Genomic DNA, 21,585 nt, shown 5'->3' with positions numbered 1-21,585 from the left:
GCGCGCGCACACACACACAAATGCATGAGTGTGCTCATCTTATATTCACCATTTTTATGTATAGGTATTTTGGCAGTTTATCAACAATTGTTTTTTCATTATACTATTTGATATATTTTCTTCAATCAACACATGTTTAAATGTTTATTTCCTCTTTCCGTTCTGAGAAACTTAAAACAAATTTAATGGAGGAGTGTCATATATTTACTGGTATGCATGCAAAAGTGTGTGTGTGGGTGCGTGCATGCATGTAAGTCTGTGTGTGTGTGTGTGTGTGTGTGTGTGTGTGTGTGTGTGTCTGCATTTGTGTACATATTATGCTCGTGTGTGTGCAGCTGCTTGCATGCGTCCTTTGCATATCAATTTATCAAATCCACATGCAAACGCTATGATGCAAATTGGAAACATGAATGCAAAATTTGAATATCCCATGAAATGGACTAAACATTTTCACCTTGACATTGCATTTGTGCTACTTTCAAAGATGACTTCATCAGAACTTAAATGAACTTGACAAACAGGTATATCATTTAGCAGTTCAGAAAACTCTGGGCTTTGAGACTTAGTGATAACAAACGGTCAATCAAACAATCAGTCAGTTGTCTAACCTGGGACCTTCCCAAGTGACTCCAGTCCAATTTGTTTAGCCTCGGAGCTTCACAAGACTGAGATCAATCAAATCTAACTTTGATAAAGCAGTCTGTGGCCACAATCAATTCTGACAGCTTCTTTTGTTACAAGGCTTTGAGGCCATTTTTGAAAGAAGGATTGTAGTTAGGGCTGCTAAAGAAAATCAGACTGTCTTTGGGGTGTGTTCCCATTCAAAGTTAGTTTGAGTGCAAAGTTGAAAAATTAATTAGATATAATATTCCACTCATTTTAAGAGTTTGAGTGCAAGATTGAAATATTAACTATGTATAATATTCCACTCATTTTAAGTGCATCCACTTTATGAAGATAGCTATAGCTTATAATATGCTAAAAGTCTCAGCCAAAAGCTAACCCATCTCCCTACCCCACCCTTAAATAAATACATGAATAAAAGAGAGATCCAGTAATGTTGCATTAACAAAATATACATTTGTTAAATCTTATTCAGTTATTGTCCTTTATGAAAGTATTCTACTTTCGTAGACTTTCATTGATGCTTTCTATCTTATGGAACCTTGCTTAAAGAGATAGAACTCATCACTTTTACTTGAGCAGTTTGTTACATATTTCCATTAATGCCTGTCCTAATCATTCAAAATCCACTTCCTCTGCGACTGAGGTTCGATAGTGGCTAGAGGAGGGTGTGTTTCACAGGATCGCTACAGTAGCCAGACTAGTGTAGCTGGAAAAAAAGAAAAAAAAAGTGTGAATACTCTCTCTTCTCCTCTTACCGTTTGAGCATCCCATCATATGCTGACTTCCTCAGCGAAAAAGAAAAGGGAATGTGAAATTTGACATCAGTCTGCATCTACTCTCAGCATGCCTGAAAAAAAATGCCCCATCACTCACTGTGCAGTCATTCGGACGAGATGATAAACAAGGTCCCGTGTGCAGCATGCACTTAGCGCATGTAAAAGAACCCACAGCAACAAAAGGGTTGTTCCTGGCAAAATTCTGTAGAAAACTCCACTTTGATAGGAAAAACAAATAAAACTGCACGCAGGAAAAAATACAAAAGAAAAAAGAAAAAAAGGTGGCGCTGTAGTGTAGCGACGTGCTCTCCCTGGGGAGAGCAGCCCGAATTTCACACAGAGAAATCTGTTGTGCTAAAAAGAAATACAAATATAAAATGAGTATGCTGCATACACATAATTATGTGCACTTACATTTTTATGTGCATGTGTTACTGAAATATGAACTTAGTCTATTGTAGCTTGATTTTACATGTACTCACTTGATACATAACAGTGCCTGCCTCTGGTTTTCAAGACATACACAGATCAATGATAGAAACACACACACACACACACACACACACACACACACACACACACACACACAGAGTTACTTTTCATTGAAAACAAAAGGAACAAGAGAGGCAAGGCCTTCAAGACTCACTTGTGATACACTTAAAAAAATCAAAATCTAATCGTTAAAATGTGTTCTGTATTTGTTATTATAAAGCTTCGCGTTATAAAAAAAAAAAAAAAAAAAAAAAGTCCAAACCAGATTCGAAACCCGCGTGTTCGGGTGAGAAGATACTGCCTCATCCATAACACTATCGTTGCTCCTTAACTGATGTTCTAAAATTTAACATTTGAACATACTTTTTTAAAGGGCGATAAATCAATTGCGGTATTCGCAGTGAGAACGCTGTTTAAATCATATTATTCTGGTGTATCTTGGGCATTCAAAAAATCTTTAAGGGCAATAAAAAATTCTTTTTAATGGCTATCCCCACAATCACACTGCAACATTTAGCCGTTTTCACTAGATCTAGATAGATGTACAAGTTTAGTTACGCCCGCCGGGAATGTAGTACGACATGGTGGATTCAATTTCTCTTTTCTGTTCATTCTAGTTTTATAGTTTTAAAGTTGATATGAAAATTCAGTATTTTGTTAAACTAATAACATGTAGAGCCAAGTACAAGCACCTCTAAACGTCGTAAGAAGTGAAAAGGACTTCATTTTGAGAAAAGTCAAGACTGGAAATGTTTTCGTTTCATCGTGATCAGTTCAAGGGTATTAACTCGCATGGCTTACAATTTTTAACTGTGAATTCCGACTGATTCTGTGGATATTTTTATGGCAGTTTGGGGCATAATCCAGTAAGTGATGAGGCGTTCACAAATCTTTCTCTGAATAAATATTTAACGGTCTCCTTCTCCAACTTTCCATCTCATGTTATCGTGTATTGTCCATTGAATATAGGATTGAATGGGCAGGTCAACAACTTGAAACAAAATGGCGTTGTTTGCGTTCGCGAAGAATATGAGCACGCGCTTTGAATGTGTATAAATATGTGTATGCAATTGATTTTTGCCCATGACCTTCAGGGCTCAGCCAACAGATCTGTAAAGTCCACTCGTCGTATTGATTTTAGTATTTTCCGAAAAAGACCACTTGGGTGAATGAACATAGTGAAAGCCCTGTACACTGAGAGTAAAATACACAAGCTTTTTATGTATTGAGTATAATTTCAAAATGTAATGTTTAAGGTGAGAAAGATCAGTTTAAAGTAAATTAAGTCCCCTAGCTTTAATTGCAGAGTAATTTCCCATTTTTACTATCTGCACCAAAAACGTTTGCAAAATAAATAAAACTTCCATGCTTAGCAAAAGAAGTTCCTGTTTGAACATAAAATGATAACAATGACTGCTCTTGTTGTTGTGTCAGAATATCAGATCAAAGTGCCAAGTTTAGAGAATACAAAAAATATAAATATAACAGTAAATACAGTTTGCATATAATTAGGCTTCATTTTTTTTTTTTTTTGTGCCCATCCCAGAGGTGCAATATTGTTTTAAACAAGATGACTGGAAAGAACTGAATTTTTCCTATTTTTATGCCTAATTTGGTGTCAACTGACAAAGTATTTGCAGAGAAAATGTCAATGTTAAAGTTTACCACGGACACACACACACACACACACACAGACAACCGAACACCGGGTTAAAACATAGACTCACTTTGTTTACACAAGTGAGTCAAAAATCAAACTATGGAGAGACACTGAAGGCCAGGTTCAATATCCAGATACAAAATCACACCAAGGAATACATTTTCATAGTTTATTCAGGGTCTGTATTTATCCAACTTATTTTTTAACAACAGTTTTCATTAAAAAAAAAAATATCACCGTTCTGCTTATACCTGCCCTGCCCAAATCAAGAAGCTGCTGGATAAAACTGCATAGGAGTCTTTGTGGCACTTAAAGCAATATCACATTTCACACACCAAGAAAATAGATAGACAGATAGAGTTAGAGAGAGAGTTATTCTTTTCTTTCAACCAAAATCAATTAAGACCAAGCCTAACATCATGATTGTGCTAATGATTGTTTGACAATATGACTGACTTTCTCAAAAAACAAATAACAAAATATCACTTATTTGTATATATGACACAAAAGAAGAACATTTGGATATGACCTGCTCAAAGCGCAGTACCTTCAAACATGTTCTAAAAAAAAAAAAACACACACACACACACAATAAAAAAGACTTGGTCTTTTTCCAATCCCTTTCATTAAAAGCTACTCCAGCAGATCAGATTTTTTTTCATTACAAATACTCTTAGTCTTACAGTTCAGCAGTATATTTGTAAATGTTGCAAACATGAGCAATTTTTCAATTATCTAAGATGTGTGCTTCAGCAAAAATGAAAAAGTCAGTTGGTAATCATTCAATCATCATTTCAATTAAATGCTACAGTTGTCATAAGTTTTAAACTGCATGAGTGTACATATAAATCACAGCTTATCAAATACATGGATGATTTAAAGAGATCACACACACACACACACACACACACACACACCACATACATGTACACAAATATACACACATGCATGTGTACTGACATGCATGCACATATATGCACACACAAAACATAAGTACATAAAAAATAGATGAATACATCCATAAACAATAAAGAAGTTTGCACAAACTATTTCCTTTTCCAACTCTACACTTACTATATTGCACACTTTTCTTTTTTTTGGGGGGGGGGCGGGGGGGGGGCGGGGGGGGAGTGATGAAGTAAAAGTGGACAGAGAACAGGTGGAGGGTCCTACCAACTAAGAATACACATCTTGCTCTTATTCAGCATGTACTTCATTGTATACATAAGAAAGACAGTTTCCCCATTCTCACATGCCATAAATGCATCAGATGGATATGTAAACATTGTTGTGATTATTTCTTTCTTTCTTTTTTTTTCCTTTTTTAATTTTTTTTTTAAGAAACATGTTTAAAGCAAACAGCTAATAAAATTGAACCAAGCTAAAAACAGTTACATGAAAATGTGGATGTTTCTTTGACCCATATAATACTGCCAAAGTCCATGCAATAGCAGAATCAATATGATGATTTTAACATCAGTTGCCAGAATGAAATTATCTTCCTGACGGAAAACAAACCAATTTCACAACAACAATAAACTTAGAATCTGTACACAGAACACTATTCCACCAGCAATATATGATCAAACTGTAATCAGTATCTCCTAATGAACAACATCCTCCCCATTAGCCATTTCTAATCTCTTCTTGATCATCATCATCATCATGTCACTTTGAAATCAAACTTAAATAAAAAAAAATTAAAAAGTATATATTCAAGAAGGTTCCATGTTAAATCCATTCTCAAAAATTCATACAAAAACAAAACTGACAGAATCATCAGAGTAATAATCTGAAGCAATTTTTACCCTGCAAACAATTGTCATACACAGAAAAGGAAGCATCCATTTCAAACTTACATGTTCTCCCCCCGCCAAAAAAAAACCCGAATATGGCTGCCTACATGGCGGGATAAAAACAGTCATGCATGTAAAAGTCCAACATACATATAAGTGAACATGGGAGATAAAGGCAATGGACACAGAAGAAAAAAAACCTACAAGATGGTGACAGTCTTCTCCAAAATATTGTATAATATCAATTATTTGGGACACTAAAAGAAAACTACGACATTGAAAGAAGTCCATCTGTATACTGCAAGGTATACTTGGTGATATCTTTTCTTGGCTTTTTTTTTCCAGAAAGAAAAGAACAGAAAAAAACAATAGTTTATTGTTGCTTATAGTCCAGCCAACCATACAGGGCCATATCAGGACTGTCAAACCATACAAATGTTCAACCACATCAACACAAAACTGTCACATCTACAGAAAAAAATAAGCACCAAGACAAACCCACAAAACACAGTTCATGACATAATTATTATCCTGACCATTTATCGCCTTAGGACAAATATGACTTGGCTATGCTGAAGATATCAGCCCTTCCACTTAATTCATCATCCCCAGATTACAAAAAAATTGTAATTAAAAACCAAAAAAAAGGGGGGAGGGGTGTGGGGGGGAAATCAATACTTCAAAGCTAAACAAAAAATACATAAAAAGACCAAATAGGCAATTAACTGTAAAACGGGTAGCTAGTTCTTATCCCAGTGTTTACAGTTTCACAACCTTATCACCAGAGCAAAACAGCACAGATAGTACATCATAGACTGCGGAAAAGAGAGAAAAAAAACAAAGCATCAAGGCTTGCTCGAAAAAGAAAGGGGGAATGGACTGGGAAGGTACCTAGAAAAAGCAGACAACAGTGAAGGAAGAAAAAAGGCAGAAATAAAAAACTGTAGTAAAAAGGACATTTCTAGCATAGTATTTCCAGAAAGTGAGATGCTATTTATCCTGAAAGACCCCTGGCATCCCCACGGGGGAAAAAAAAAAAAAAAGAAAGAAGAGAGAAATTCAGATCACTAGATCATAGTTTAAATCAAGCCACAATTTTATCAGCAGAGACTGACCACACAAGAAAAGAGAGGATGAAGCAAGGGTGATAAGAAGACAGGAGGAGAGAGGGGTAAGCATCACAGCATGTTGAGATGAGAGCTTGATATGAATTGTTGTTCATTTCACAGACACATGCACTGATTAAAAGAAATGTTACAAAACGAAAAGCACAGACGGGGGAATGAGGAGAAGAGGGGAGGAGAATGGTCATGAACACCCTGCCAGATAAACAAATTCACAACCTCACCACATCAATTAAAAATGAATCCACTCAACATCCATTTGTGACGCCTACAAATACCATCAGTGAATGCACTGTGGTACAGTGCAAGTGCACTGACCTCTGAGGTCAAACAACCTGGTGGCTATTACTTCATGCAGTATGGAAATGGAAGTAAATGCTTTACAGTACAAGTGCACTGACCTGTAAGATCATACAGTCCCACATCTGGTGCTTATGCACTCATGAATGGTGAAGGGAGTGTGTACATTCTACTTCTCAAGTGAACAAACCTGGAGGTCATGCAGCTCCATGTCTGGTGCTCATGTACCTGATGACACAGTGTGGTGAATAAAGTCAATGCATTATGGTGCAAGTGCACTGATCTGAGGTCATACAGCCCCACGTTTGGTGCTCATGTACTTGGCAATGCAGTATGGTGAGGGAAGCACCTCCTCTTTCTTGACATGCCGTTCTGTGCCAGTCTCATCAACAATCTGTCAAAACAAAAACAACAAAAAAAGCTAAATGTTAGCAAATAACAAAAAAATGTAAACATGTCAACAATATAAAACAAGTACTTTGCTGTCTATAACAACAACAAATTACTAAAATCATCATGACTGCAAAATTCCTCATTTGATAATAAAAAAAATAAAAAATAAAAATGCTTTGTTATTGATTCCATCAAGACCATTTCTCATGAAGTTCCATCAGAGACCCCTTTTTGAGCTCCAAATGAAGCAAATATCTACATTCATTTCATCATCATTTCTGATTGACACAAACTTCGTTTCAAATCAATATATTAATTTTCCCTGTGATTATGCAGACACTCCTTCACCCTTTATCTTCAAAAGGAAGGAGTCTCTGTTCTCAAGTGTTTCTAGATTGACTTGACGTCTTGTCAGCTGGGCTATATACAACACAAATTAAACTGAAATCAATTTGGCCTTTGTTTATGACACGTGTCTTTGATTGTGAAAGTCAACAGACACGTGTTTTGGGGGGTTTTTTTGTTTGTTTGTTTTTTGCTGCCCCATAATCTGCACCGTTTCAGTGGCATTACTCCCACGCCGCTCATTTAGATTCCCCCATACACGGCCACACCCAGGTTCGTCCGTCGCAGTTCCAGCGTCGGCAGTCCACAGGGAACCATCGATGTTAGGTCGCCCGGAGGCCACACACCAGAGGAGACCCTGCACTGCTGCTTAGTCACTTCGGTGGTGTTCAGTGGTGCCTGTTCTGTTTTAACGTACTTAGGACACCACCTACTAAGCCCCCTACTAACGACAATAATGGCTTAGTCGCGGAGCTAGACTGAGTGAGCGTCTCTCCCAGAGTAGAGACCGCCACCACGTCCCTCAAACAACAGCCCCCCCATGAATCTGCCAACACTGACGACATGACAGGACTCACCCCAAGCACGGAAGTGGAGGGGTATCGAAACTGAGGTCACCATGAGAGCAGGGCATGAAAGGCCACAGACTTTGAGACTATTTTGTTTATATTGATGACGATGAAGGAGACAACAGACACATGTTAACCCTTCCATCCTTTCTTGAGATCCTTTTCAAAAATAATTTATGTGTGCTGTAGAACCCCCACCCCACCCCATACCCTTCCCCAAAAAAGGAGAAAAAAAAATCAGTGATTCTAGATCAAGATGCAAACATAATTATGCTCAGCTCTCTCTCAAAATAAATAATGAAATATCTCCATAAAATTCAGTATCATGGTTGCTGATACATTCTACTCCTATCACACACAAAAATGTGATTTTAATTATGAACTGAGATTTTTGTTTACTAAGCTGCATTTCTTGCAAAACTGGTGAAATGAAAAACAACAACACAATAATAATAGATAGAGAGACAGAAAGATAGACAGATAGACCATGTAAAACATTTTCAAATCATATAACAAGAGACAAACCTTACATGATGATCAATGAAGCACTATAAACAGCATAGGCCAAGTTGAAAAGGGGGCAGGTTATACAGTAAAAGTACAAACTGAAAAAAAAAATTCCCTCAATCACTAAGCTTGTCATGAGCAAAAGAGAGAGGGGGGGAAAAGAACATAACTGAAGGGAGGCAACCATTTCAGAGAGTATGGTGCACCAACTTGCATTGTTTCCCATTAACTTGTCTCCTGTGGGTAAATGACTAAAAATGGAATACAACACACAAGACACACTGTAGTGAAAAAACAAACAAAAAAACACAACACTGAACATATGTAATTTGTCCTTTGGTATGCTAACGAGAGAGACAGAAAAGACAAAGCAGTTTAATCCATTTCAACACTGACCTCAGCCCTGACAAAATCACCCGACAGAAGTTTGGGGAAGTTGGACAGAATCTCAAAGAACTGGATGACGGTGGTGCCGGGCTTCAAAGGCACGCAGTCCCTGAGAACAACCGCAGCGTCTCGGGCCCCAGAGGTCAGCGATTTCATGGTGCTCAGGTTGGACACCGGGTAACCGTACACTGGCTGTTTCAGCCCTACAGCTGCCGTCAGGGCTTGCTGGACGTTGGTGCCACCGTACCTGTCACATTATTGATGCAGCATGCACTAGTTATAGAACTGCATCTGACACACGTGTGTTGCTGAAAAAGTTCTGACACATATGTGTTGCTGAAAAAGTTCATTTATCAGTTCACATTACTGACGTGGTGTGCATTAGTTATACACTGTATCTGACACACTTGTGTTGCTGAAAAAGCTCATTTATTAATTCACATTATTGATGTAGCATGCATTAGTTATACATTGTTATCTGACACACATGTGTGTTGCTGAAAAACTTTAATTCATTAGTTCACACTATTGATGTAGTATGTGTTAGTTATATCAGTCGGCTTCCATAGCTGAATTTGATGCACTGGTGACTCGAACACAGGAGTGCATTGCTGGCCTTAAGGACTGGATGACTCTCAACAAGCTGCAACTAAATGATGATAAGGCTGAATTTATGATAACCTGTCCAAAGAAGTTTCATCAACATCCTTCCTTTCCTGACTCTGTTCTGATCAATAGCACACCTGTTTCACTTTCTCTTTCTGTTTGCAGTCTTGGTGTAATCCTAGACCAGTCTCTTTCCTTCCAACAGCACATTTTGAATATCTGTAAAGTTGCCTATTTGGAACTGCGTAGAATCAGCTCTATCCGCCACTATCTCTCAACCGATGCAACCAAGACACTTGTATTCTCTCTGGTTCTCTCAAGATTGGATTACTGCAACTCTCTTTTGGCTGGCCTTCCCAAATATCTGTCAGACAGACTCCAACGAATTCAGAATAATGCTGCCAGACTCATTTGCAGAGCTTCTAAATTTGACCATGTTTCTCCTCTCCTTCAGTCTCTCCACTGGTTGCCTGTTTCTGATTGAACAGACTATAAGCTATCCACTCTGACCTTTTCTGCAGTCAATGGATCTGGCCCCAAGTATCTTTCTGAACTCCTCCATATCTATACCCCGTCTCGCCAGCTCCGTTCTTCCTCTGATACTCGACTTCTCAGGATACCTCACGTCAGAAGTAAGACCTATGGACACAGATCGTTTTCTTTTCAATCGCCAAAGACGTGGAACAAGCTCGCTGATAACCTCCGTCATTCTGATTCCCTCGCATCTTTTAAATCTCGTCTCAAAACTCACCTTTTCCCTCAGCAGTAAGTTCAATTGTGGCAGGTCCACTTCCTTTGCGTTAGCTGTGCTTGACTATGTATGTATACATATATGTATGCGTACATAACTACATGCATGTATATGAATGTGTATTGTGTGTGTGTGCGTTTATGTAAGTTTGTGCCTGCCTATGTGTGCGTATGTGTTAGGGTAGCTGTTAGATACACATGTATTGTTAAAATGTATGTATGCAGTGTGTGTGTGTATGTGTGTGTGTGTGTGTGTGTGTGTGTGTCTGTAGTCATATTTTGGTGTGTGTATGTAACATAGATGTAATGTTTTATGTTAACAAAGCATTTTTGTAAAGCACCTAGAGCAGATTTCTGGATAGTGTCTATATAAGTATCCATTATTATTATTATTATTATTATTATTATATAATTTATCTGACACAAGTGTGTTGCTGGAAAAGTTTTTTTTATCAGTCTACATTATTGATGCAGTATGCACTGTATTTGACGCATGAGCTTTGAGACACTGTTCATTATATTAGTTGTTGTTGTGTTCAGTATGTTCTTTTGTTCATCTGTTTGTTATCCTGCATATTCCCAAAAGGGATGAAAGAAAATCAAATTTTGGACCTTTGAATCAAAGAGTGTGTATTTGTTGACTAAACCATGCACAAACATAAATGAAAATCTTTATCCTACCACTTTTTTATGAATGAAACTCAGTTCTATCCCTCCAAATTTTTTCTTAAGAATTAATCAAAATTTTTCATTAAACTATGACTTGTTTTGAAGAAATGAAACAAATGTGTGAAGGAAATAATGCATAACAGCTTCTCACACATAAAAAAACACACCAAAAAACATATAATCTTTGCCACCTGGTCCAGGCATAAGCAAGAATAAATTCCATCCTTCACCCTTCGAATTTCTTTTTTTTAAAGATATTGAAAAATGTTCCATGAAACAGATGATCATTAACGAAACAAATTAAACAGAAGAAGACATACTGACTGAGAGACAGAAAAAGAAACAGAGGATGTAAATATCCACTTCAGCAAAGGATGTTAAAAGCCATTTTGCCACAAAATGAAAAAAAGAAAAATCCTACTCTTGAAAAACTGTTTCTCTGATGGACTGCAAACGGCTGTGAACATCTTGGCTGCACTCCAGTACTGTGAAATCAGTATCCCCTGGGTGATACTCAATCTCCTTCTTTTCATGACAAGTCTGCAAGAATCGCTCAGCCGCTGAGCTCACAGACACAAACGGTCGCTCCAGCTGTGATATTCTGGAACAAAACAATGTCAAACGAAATCAGCTTCAAACATTTTACTACATCAGCGCTTGCCACAAATCTAGAGGGACAACTGTACACATGTACTGTCAAATTTCTGTTTTTATTTGTTCTTGACATGCACATGTTCACATATTTCATATGTTATATATATCACAGACCTATTTTGTTTACTCAAACAAACTTCAGTGTGTTGTTTGCATTTATTTATTTCTTGCTGTTCGTTGTGTTTCTTTCTTTTTTGCTGTTTCATTACAACAGAAATTGCTTGCAGATCTTTCCAGCCATAATACCAGGTCCCACCTTTAAGCAAGTGCCAAGCAGGGTTACGTTTGGAGCATACATGCTTTAAGACATTGCTAATGATTACTTGTTACTTTCACATTACCACAAACAAGCACCCAGCGATATAAGAGCATTTATGCATTGACAGTAACACACAAACTCTCTCATACACATATACACTCCACACACACATACAAACACACCATCCACACATGCACCCACCCACACACCACAAACACACACACACACACCACACACACATGCACCCAACCACATACCACATACATGCACAAACACACACACACACACACACACACACAATCAGATTAACAGAGATGTAAAGAGAAAGACACACCACACACATGCACACACACACACACATACACACACACACACACACACACACACACACACACAGACAATCAGATTAACAGAGATGTAAAGAGAAAGACATATCATTCCATAAATAATGAATTGCAGCACATGCCAACCACTACCTATGAATATGCTGGGCTGCTGAGGGCACGTCACACTTGTTGAGGGCCAGCAGAATGGGGAAGCGTATTCTGACAAAGTGAGTGACAAGTCGGCGCAGAACCTGATCACTCCACTGCGCTAAATTTGACAGCTCTCTGAAAACACAGGTTATCCAAGAAATGAACAAATCTATCAACAATGTGTGTGTGTGTGTGTGTGTGTGTGTGTGTGTGTGTGCTTTTCTTTGTGAATGTGTGTGTGTGCTTTTGTGTGTGCATGTGTGTGTGTGTGTACATGAGTGCACACACGCACATGCTGTGTATGTGTGTGTGTGCGTGTGCACGCATGTGCGTGTGTGTGCGTGTGCATGCATGCTTTTGTGTGTATGTGTATATGTATATGAGTGAGTCCAATTTGTGTGTGTGTGTGTGTGTGTGCGCACGTGCATGCATGTGCATGTGTACGTGTACGTGTGTGTCCTATTTTGTGAATTAAGTCTATACACAAATAAAAAGAACTTTTTTTATTGTTTCAATTTTTTATAAACCCTCATACTGATACAGTTAAGGATACCGGAGATAATACTGCAATCTAACATAAAATGTATATACTATGTACTTACTTTTGTTAATGTAGAAAACTCACTCACATACTATTGTGTGCGCGCACACACACACACACACAAACGTGCACACACATAAACGCACAAACACAAACACACACACACACTCACACAGTCACAAACAAAATCCTCTGTGACATCTTACTTTGCACCCGTCAAAACAGACATAAGACAGTGGGTGATGGTAAATAAGTGGCATGGTACCCCTTGAACATGTCAATGTCAATCATTCACACTCTCTCTCTCACACACACAAAAACACACACACACAAACACACACACACACACATGTGCATGCCCATATACAAAATCAATGTCTTACTTTTCACCGATTCCAGCAGACGTAAGGCAATGGGAGATGGTTGAGCGGGTGGCGTGATACCCCGTGAACATGTCAATCAACTTTTGTGGTCGTCGCTTGATGCTGTCCCACTTCTCCATCACATTTTGATAGATCCACTGTCTGTATAGACATGAGAGACCCCCCACCCACCCACCCCCACCCCCAGTCCCCAAATTAGGACACAACAGAATAAAATACAACGAAACACAACAGAATGTGTCTATCACCAAGTGTACCAGGGTCACAAGGAATATTTGTGGATGTGGGGATAGGGTGGATAGTACAAAAGTACAAACATGAACTGGAACTCATATACAAACCTAAATTACACCAGTAATAAATGCTTTCTTGTTGGACATAATTTTAACAGCTGTTCTTCAAACTACAAGTGTAACGATAGTGAGGTTCATGTCTAAGTGCACACATCATCTGTGAACATGCACACATAAAAAAATACAGAAAAAAGCTTACACATACACATGCACACACATATTCATGCACAGTTCATCTAAAATCACAATTGTGGATAGAAATTAAACAAAAGACCAAACCGAATCAAACCCACGCACACGCACACAATCTCACATTCAATTAACCACACATTCACAGAGAATGACATAAAAAAAAAAAACATGCCACAGTCAGCATGGGCTAGCCTCATTTTGTTTGTTTCACTTGCTGATATAGTGATATCATATAAATTATCTGCCTTGAAGCTACTGAAATTGGGTAAGAATGACCTCTGACACTTACTGTAACTCTTGCTCTATCCACGAAATATCTCGCGTTGGATCATAATTATCAGTTTCTTCCCCTTTCTCATCAGTCCGGCCTGACGCATCCACCACATGCACCAAAACGTCGGCGTCCAGTAAGTCATTCAGAAACCTGTTGGAAACAGTAAAGAAAAACACCAGCTCCAGATTAATGGTCATGAGAAATGGGAAAGAAAAGATAAAACATACAATCATCATGTGTGGGTTAGGTTTTTTTTCCTCCATATTTTATGGCAGATTTTTTTTGTTTTAATGTTGAAATTCATGGGGAAAGAGCTTCCCATCTCTCCCAACCCCCCCTCAGATGTTCAGGCCACAGAACCCCCCAACACCCTCCCAAAGCAGTGTCACTTGGTTGTTGAAGCTTTTTCACCCGATGAGTACTTTGTCACATATCTTTCTTCAGATGCACGTGTCTGTAAGTAAGATGATTAGATTTGCAAATGTTGCTAGTTATACTTTAGGAGTTAAAAGACATTTCTGTTTTCCCAACTTTTATGTGACATTGTTGTGTATTTGGAAATGTTTGTTCTGGGCACGAAAAGATTATCTTGCAGTAATCCTCCATACTCCAATAGGAGTGAAAGGATAATTAAAACTTGAAACTTGAAACTTGTGTGTGTGTGTGAACACAAAAACTGTAAAGTTACAAACACATATAATAAAACATAATCTGATGAACCCAGAGCATTCTGATAAACAGGTGTTCTGTGTGGTGCCCTTATGACTCTTCAGAGTTAAAAAAAATATATATAAAAAAATAAATTAAAAAAAAAAAAAGATGAAGAAAGGTATAAAAACCACAACAATCTGGTGCTGTCTTCTTGTTTTCCACATGAACGGAGGGGACAGATAGCTGGGAATGTTGTTAGGCACCCCAGCTCTTTCAACCCTGGCCTTAAAACCTTTTTTTTTTCCCAGAAAAGCTCCATCCTCCCCTCCCTTCTTCTGGTCTGCAGTTTCTATTCACATGTTTTTGGGTGTTTTATTCTAAGTTTTGTATTTAAAACACTCTGAAGCAGAGAAATGTGTGCGTGTGAACGACTGGTGTAAAAGTGCTTTGATTTGTCTCTGGACAGGATTAAGTGCTCTATATATACCTTCATCAATAGCTTGTTATTATTGTCATCATCATCATCATAATTATCATCATCACCACCATCACTATTATCATGTATTGTTACTATATTTATTGTTATCATAACCATTATTATTGTTATCATTATTGTTATTATTGTTGTAATTATTGTCATTATTATTATTATTATTATTATTATTATTATTAATATCATCATTCAGTCTGGTTGACACACAAGAAAAGCAGTTTCATACACAAAAAAGGTCAGACCTGTTGCCTCTGCCCTTCCCTTCATAAGCTCCTGGCACCAGCCCTGCCACGTCCTTCACTGTCACCGGCATCAGACGCTCTCCCCTGGCTGTGTGCCCGTACGCTGTGCCAGGAAAAGAACACACAGGCCCTAGATCACTGTCACTGAAGCAGCAGGTCCGTATGAATGTAGTAGTACAAGGCTATTACAGATTGAATGTAAGGGAAAGACATAGATATATATCTTGACACAGCTCTGGCACCCTCACACACACACACACACACACACACACCGACTCTAGGGAGAACCAGACGCCTCTTTTTCAACAGATATCCTAATGGGTTGGCAGCGCGCAACTTCTTACAGAAACGCGCACAAACACACAACTTTTCAACTCCTTGTTAAATAGTCCAGTTGGTTCGCTGTTATAGTTGTTAGTTTTTCATTAGAAATATGTTATATTGTTATGTGTTTTGTTTTGTTTTTTTTAAACAAAACTTAAATCAATAATTTTCACACACACACACACACACACACACACTTTCACTTACTCGTACGCGTACACAGTAATCCCCCCCCCCTCCCCCTCCTCACACTCGATTTTTTTCCTTCCCTCGTCTAATATCACTTACAGTGAAAAGATGGTAAACTAAAGAACAAACACACAACTATAAATACACACACACACACACACATACACATTTTAAACATTCAACTTAATCCTTGCACCCAGCAACAAATGTACATTCATGAGTACTCAAAGCGTACTCCTAACAGTAATTCTTCTAAATCCAGTTGGATCACATGAGACCACCCACTCATGCAATAACATTACCTGAATCACACTGTTTCTCCCACTTCTGGCAAGGGCATGGAATGGCGTACACTGTCTGCTTCACATTGGGTTCAATGGTGGTGAAGGGAAACGCCCCAGTCTTGGCCAGCTCACCACCTGCAGCGGCGTTGAAAAAGGTGCTTTTTCCTGCTGACGGCTTGCCCTGAAACCAGGCCACCTCTCACTGCAGCTTTCTTTCTTCCTTCATTTTTCTTGATCTTAATCTCATATTTTCTCACAGATCCACCGTCCCAAACCCACCATCCCACCCTTCTCTGCAAATAATTATAATAATAAAAAGAAGATAAAATAAAAGAAAGAAATAAAACACCATAAAATACAATACAAAAAGCAAATCAAACAAACAACCTAACAGTGAAATGAAATGACGTAAAACCGTACATTCTTACACAAATATTAAAAACAAAAAATAATATTCCCATCTGATTATGCACAGGGCTCTCCTATCAATAACATTGTGGTGTTTTATAATAACTGTTAATTAACAATGTTAAGTAACGTTTTTCACCTTTTTTGATGAAAAAGATAGGACTATTTCCAGAACATGTATATAGAGAGAGTGTGAGAATGAGAGAGAGAGATAGAGAAAGAGAGCGAGACATCTACGAGAAAAAAAACAACGTATCTTTCTATCTACCCACTAACCTCCTGCCGGCCTGCCTAGCTGCCTGCCAGCCTACCTGCCTCTCTCTCTCTCTCTCTCTCTCTCTCTCTCTCTGTATACATATATATATATATATATATATATATATATATATATACACACACATATATATATAATTATAGATATATATATATATAATTATATATACATATATATATATAAAACAAACCAACAAGAATATTTCAAAACCAGATTTGACCCTTGGTAACATTATGCATCTATCTTCCTCCTCCTCTTTCTCTTCCTCCACCCTGCATCAGCGACAGCTGTTCACTCACCACAAGACCGATGACAAAATGCCAACGTCCTCCGCTGGCCTTTGCATCCAGCACAGGTCTGAAGGTGTCCTCCTGCTCAGGCTCCGCGCTGCCTTCTGTCCCCCCAGCACCATCCTCAGCCCCTGGGTCCTGGTCCCCTCCGCCTGACTGCATGTGGTCACTGATCCACGTCTGGGCAAGTTCCACCAGGTTGTACACCATGGCCATGCCAACAAGATCTTGGGCCTGCAAAAAAAAAAAAAAAAAAAAAAAAAAAAAAAAAAAAATCCATAGTGGCAGATTCACATAAAATAAAATCTTTTTTTTTAACGAAATACTTATGATAACAATAAAGATGTGTGATAAACTTGTGTAAGATTTCGATCTGCACTTTGTTTTCATAAACTACTTAAGAAATTAATCTCTCTCTCTCTCTCTCTCTCTCTCTCTCTCTCTCTCTCTCTCTCTCTAGACAGACCGACTAATAGATTGATAAATATCACATAGAGCTGAGCAGCTGTGTTTCACAAGATCGTCCTCTTTGGAAGCCGTGCTGTTCTGGGCAGAGGATATCATTGCTCTCCAGGTACATCATGATGTGGCTGGTGATAATATTCTCCATCATTTTGCAAGCTACAGAGTAACTCTATGAATAGAGAGTTACACTAGTTAAAAAAAAATCTTCTGGGGTATTTCTACAGAGTATTTTTACTCTCTATGCGTCTTTGTAAAGTTATTTTGAAATAATGGAAAGGTTGTTTAGTTATTACCTGCTCTTCTATTTGGCCTCCCCTGTCTTAGGGAAAAAAACAAAAATGATTTATTAATATCTGTGTACATATATAAATCTGGGCTGACATTTTCTTTATCAATTTAAAGTGTATTAGTGGTAAAGTTCAATATAATTATAGACAATAATTTCATATCTTATGCTGATATCCATTTTATTCACAAAGAAATCATCAGCCCAGATTTTATTGTTCATAAAAGCTCAAAAGCCTCAGTATAAGTATCAAAGTAGTACAAGGCTATCACAGATTGAATCAGTGTTGATGTTCTTTTTCATATGTTGGTATAAATTAAAGCTTATGAGTGTATTGTATGAATGAACAGGATAGGCAGTTTCTAAAGTAAGCATGGGAGTGAGACCAGCTATGTTCTATGAATAGAGAGTTACACAAAAAAGAAAACATGACTGCATGCAGCAGCATGGACTCAACTGATGCTATACACATTTACATTCTGGAAGACACACCAGGATTCACACATTCAAAACTCAGAACTAAAAAAAAAAAGTTTTATTCCTTTATTAGTTTACTTGCTCAAGAAATTAGTTTATAAATCCCATGTTGGTGAACTGTGGCAATTGTACAGGCTTAAGACCATGTATCCTAATTCTGTGTGCCATGGACATAGTGGAAGGGAGAAAGAGAGAGGGGGAGAGAGAGACTTTTTTTCTTTTCTTTTTTTCAGCAAGCTGGTTATTCTAATACCAAAAATGTTATTTTACTGTGCAAAATTTGCCTTCCCTTTGCTGTATATTTTTCCACTTGTGTGTGTGTGTGTGTGTGTGTGTGTGTGTGTGTGTGTGTGTGTGTGCTGATTTCATATTTATAAACATATTTTCATATCTGAAAATTTTCATGCATGTGAATAAGTATTTGCATATGTATTTGCTTGTATAAGAACACACACAGACACACACATATGCACACACAGAGACACACACACACACACACACACACACACACACACACACACACACACACACACACACAAGAAGCCAGTCAAAATTGGTAGATTTTATAAAGTTGCGTGACTTTTATTTCTGCACACAATTTTCCTAGCTCAGATCATTAGAAAAATTTGAACTTACAAAAGTCAAGACTGTTTCTGAAAAAGTGAATAAGATACGGATGATGCATGCTTAACTGTGACCTCACATTCACCTAAAATATACTAAAACTTAATGTGCACCACATAACAGGTGTTCTACAGATTTAACAGACTCACTCTGAAAATGATACGTCTAAAATCAATGCATTATATTCCTAAAATCATACATACCCAGCTTCAAGCCTTCTGTGAGTATATCCTTTGGACTGAAGAATTCATTTGAAATTGCAATAATATAAATGCACAAACACTGGAAAACTCACCTGATTTTGCAATACAAATACACAACCATTGAGAAACTTGTTTGATATTGCAATATAAATGCACAACCATTGAGATACTCTCTGAAACTGCAACATAAATGGTAAACCACTAGAAAATGCACTTGAAAGTGCAATATTAGTACCAAATCAAATCATGCTGAAGTGAACACCTATCCATACTTTGCCCTCACCTGTTGATAGAGATGGTCCAGTAAAACTTTGCACTGTGACTGTGTCAGGACTTGAGAATTCATGGGTAGCTCAATTTGTGGTGGTACAGATGGGTAGTCAATAGGGAAAGAAAAACGAAGCCATAGTGGACCTGCACATTAAACATCTACACATGTATCAAAAAGGACATGTAGCAAATTCAGTCAATGAGAGATGATAGTAAAACACATTCTTTGCTAAAAATAAATAAATAAATAAATAAATAATTTAATTTTTTTTTTTAAATCATCATCATAATTGTTCTTTCATTTATCACTTCTGTCACTGTTGTGTCAGATATTTTTTCTTTGTTCTTTCATATTTTCGTTTTTAAATTAATGATTTTGTTGGCAAGAATACTTGTTATCTGCAATTCATGTATGGGTATTTTTGCATTGCTTCCCTTTCATGAACATTTTTCACTTATTCATTGCCAGACAGCATGAAACATTTCAAGTTTATGCATTGCTAAACAAGGCTCAATTATTCAGTTAAAATGATAAATTAACAACAAGTTTATGCATTGCTAAACAAGGCTCAATTATTCAGTTAAAATGATAAATTAACAAACATATATATATATATTATTCATGCTATCCAGCTATAAATATGCACACACAAAAAATCATTTATGAAATTCATAATTACAAGAGAAGCATCATTTTCAATGAATGCAAAACAACACAAAAAGCAATCTTTTAAAAGTGCTTGGCAAACAAAACAAAAAAAATGAAATAAAATTAATAATAATAATAATAACAACAACAACAACAACAACAATAATAACCATGTAATAAACTAGCAAAACAGTTTATCCACCCATGAAACCCACAGAACAAAAACATGAACAAAAATGGTCCACACTGATGGAACCCAGTGCACATCCACACACTGACACCATGTTAGTAAACAAGTTTAATGAGGGTGTGGAAAGTACTCACTCTTCAATTCTACAGTGATGTTTGTGAGCTTGATCATGAAACATGGTGGATTCTTCTTGATATCTGAAAAGCAAACAGAGGCGATAAATACTCAGAGAGAGAGAGAGAGAGAGAGAGAGAGAGAGAGAGAGAAATGGGGCAGAGGCAGCACATACGCAATCACGATGAGAGAGAAAGAGCGCGCGCGCGCCCGCACACACACACACACACACACACACACACACACACACACACACACGTCTAATATCACTTAAAGCGAAGACTTTAACTTCAACACACACACACACACACACACACACACACACACACACACACGTAACTTTACATTGACGAACGCACGGCAAGCACAACCAACATAATGCATACCGGCAAAATCAGCATCATATATTGCCTTCAGTGCTTCAATCTCCTCTTCTTGCTCTTCCGTCATATTTAAGGGAGAATGGGAAAAAGGTGAGACCCGGTAACTAACTTATTTGATTTGACACGTTGTTGCACTGGGATTATGAAAGCGGAAACAGAAATAAGGCATTCGATAAGTTGTTTCCCTTGAATGCATCTACCTTCGTGCATCGACACTAGTGTCTATGGTCCGTATCGATACTCCCCCGTGTCAATCAATACTCCCCCGTACACACGGGTGTGTGTGGGTGTGTGTGTGTGTGTGTGTGTGTTGTTGTTGTTGTTGTTGTTGTTGTTGTCTTTTTCTTCAGTTTAGCGTCTTTTAGCCATAAGTGTTATCTGACAAAGATAGGGGGAAAAAGACAGCTACTGGTGAGGGAAAAGTAACTGTTCATGTGTGTGTGTGTGCGCGTAAGAGCGCGCGCGCGTGTGTGTATGTGTGTGTGTGTGTGTTGGATAATTATAATTGGTGAAATTTTGCCGAGATTACACTAAAACATCCTGAGAACTAAATGCTTATGATAACAGAAAGCCGAACTTGACTAATCAACAAAGGTTTGAATCGGTATGATTAAGCATTAATAAGCAATATAATGTAATGTGATTAGCAACATATAAACAGGTAAAAAAGATCTTAATTAACTGTATGATTTATTT

The 21,585-nt window shown here is 37.7% G+C and overlaps 1 protein-coding gene across 2 annotated transcripts; it reads right to left on the bottom strand.

The window, feature by feature from the left end:
* Positions 1-4,693: 4,693 nt before the first annotated feature.
* Positions 4,694-21,029, bottom strand: LOC143294178 (uncharacterized). 2 transcript variants are annotated; one of them, XM_076605611.1, is made up of 12 exons: positions 20,893-21,029; positions 20,527-20,589; positions 19,567-19,697; positions 17,238-17,462; positions 16,275-16,437; positions 15,460-15,562; positions 14,089-14,223; positions 13,315-13,455; positions 12,391-12,525; positions 11,423-11,602; positions 8,986-9,223; positions 4,694-7,169 (listed from the first exon to the last, which is right to left on the bottom strand). In XM_076605611.1, exons 1-12 carry the CDS (start codon positions 20,954-20,956, stop codon positions 7,065-7,067), a joined length of 1,683 nt encoding a protein of 560 aa, XP_076461726.1. In that variant the 5' UTR covers positions 20,957-21,029; the 3' UTR covers positions 4,694-7,064. The 2 variants fall into 2 exon arrangements, with proteins under 2 accessions (XP_076461726.1, XP_076461734.1); XM_076605619.1 differs by having other exon boundaries at positions 7,099-7,169; positions 9,006-9,223.
* Positions 21,030-21,585: the final 556 nt, after the last annotated feature.

This window comes from Babylonia areolata, chromosome 1 (assembly GCF_041734735.1).
Source record: "Babylonia areolata isolate BAREFJ2019XMU chromosome 1, ASM4173473v1, whole genome shotgun sequence".
Taxonomy (NCBI): domain Eukaryota; kingdom Metazoa; phylum Mollusca; class Gastropoda; order Neogastropoda; family Buccinidae; genus Babylonia; species Babylonia areolata.
The sequence above is the reverse complement of the archived record's forward strand: the minus strand, read 5'-3'. Positions and strand labels throughout refer to the sequence as shown.

Bases quoted from the DNA above. Each gene is read 5' to 3' on its own strand.
- LOC143294178 (XM_076605611.1), bottom strand. From the start codon at position 20,956: ATGACGGAAGAGCAAGAAGAGGAGATTGAAGCACTGAAGGCAATATAT. The intron at 14,224-15,459 runs GTCTGACCTTTT...TGTTTCCAACAG, and splicing joins GGGAAGGGCAGAGGCAACAG to GTTTCTGAATGACTTACTGG. The intron at 12,526-13,314 runs GTAAGACATTGA...CTGTGTTTTCAG, and splicing joins TCTGCTGGAATCGGTGAAAA to AGAGCTGTCAAATTTAGCGC.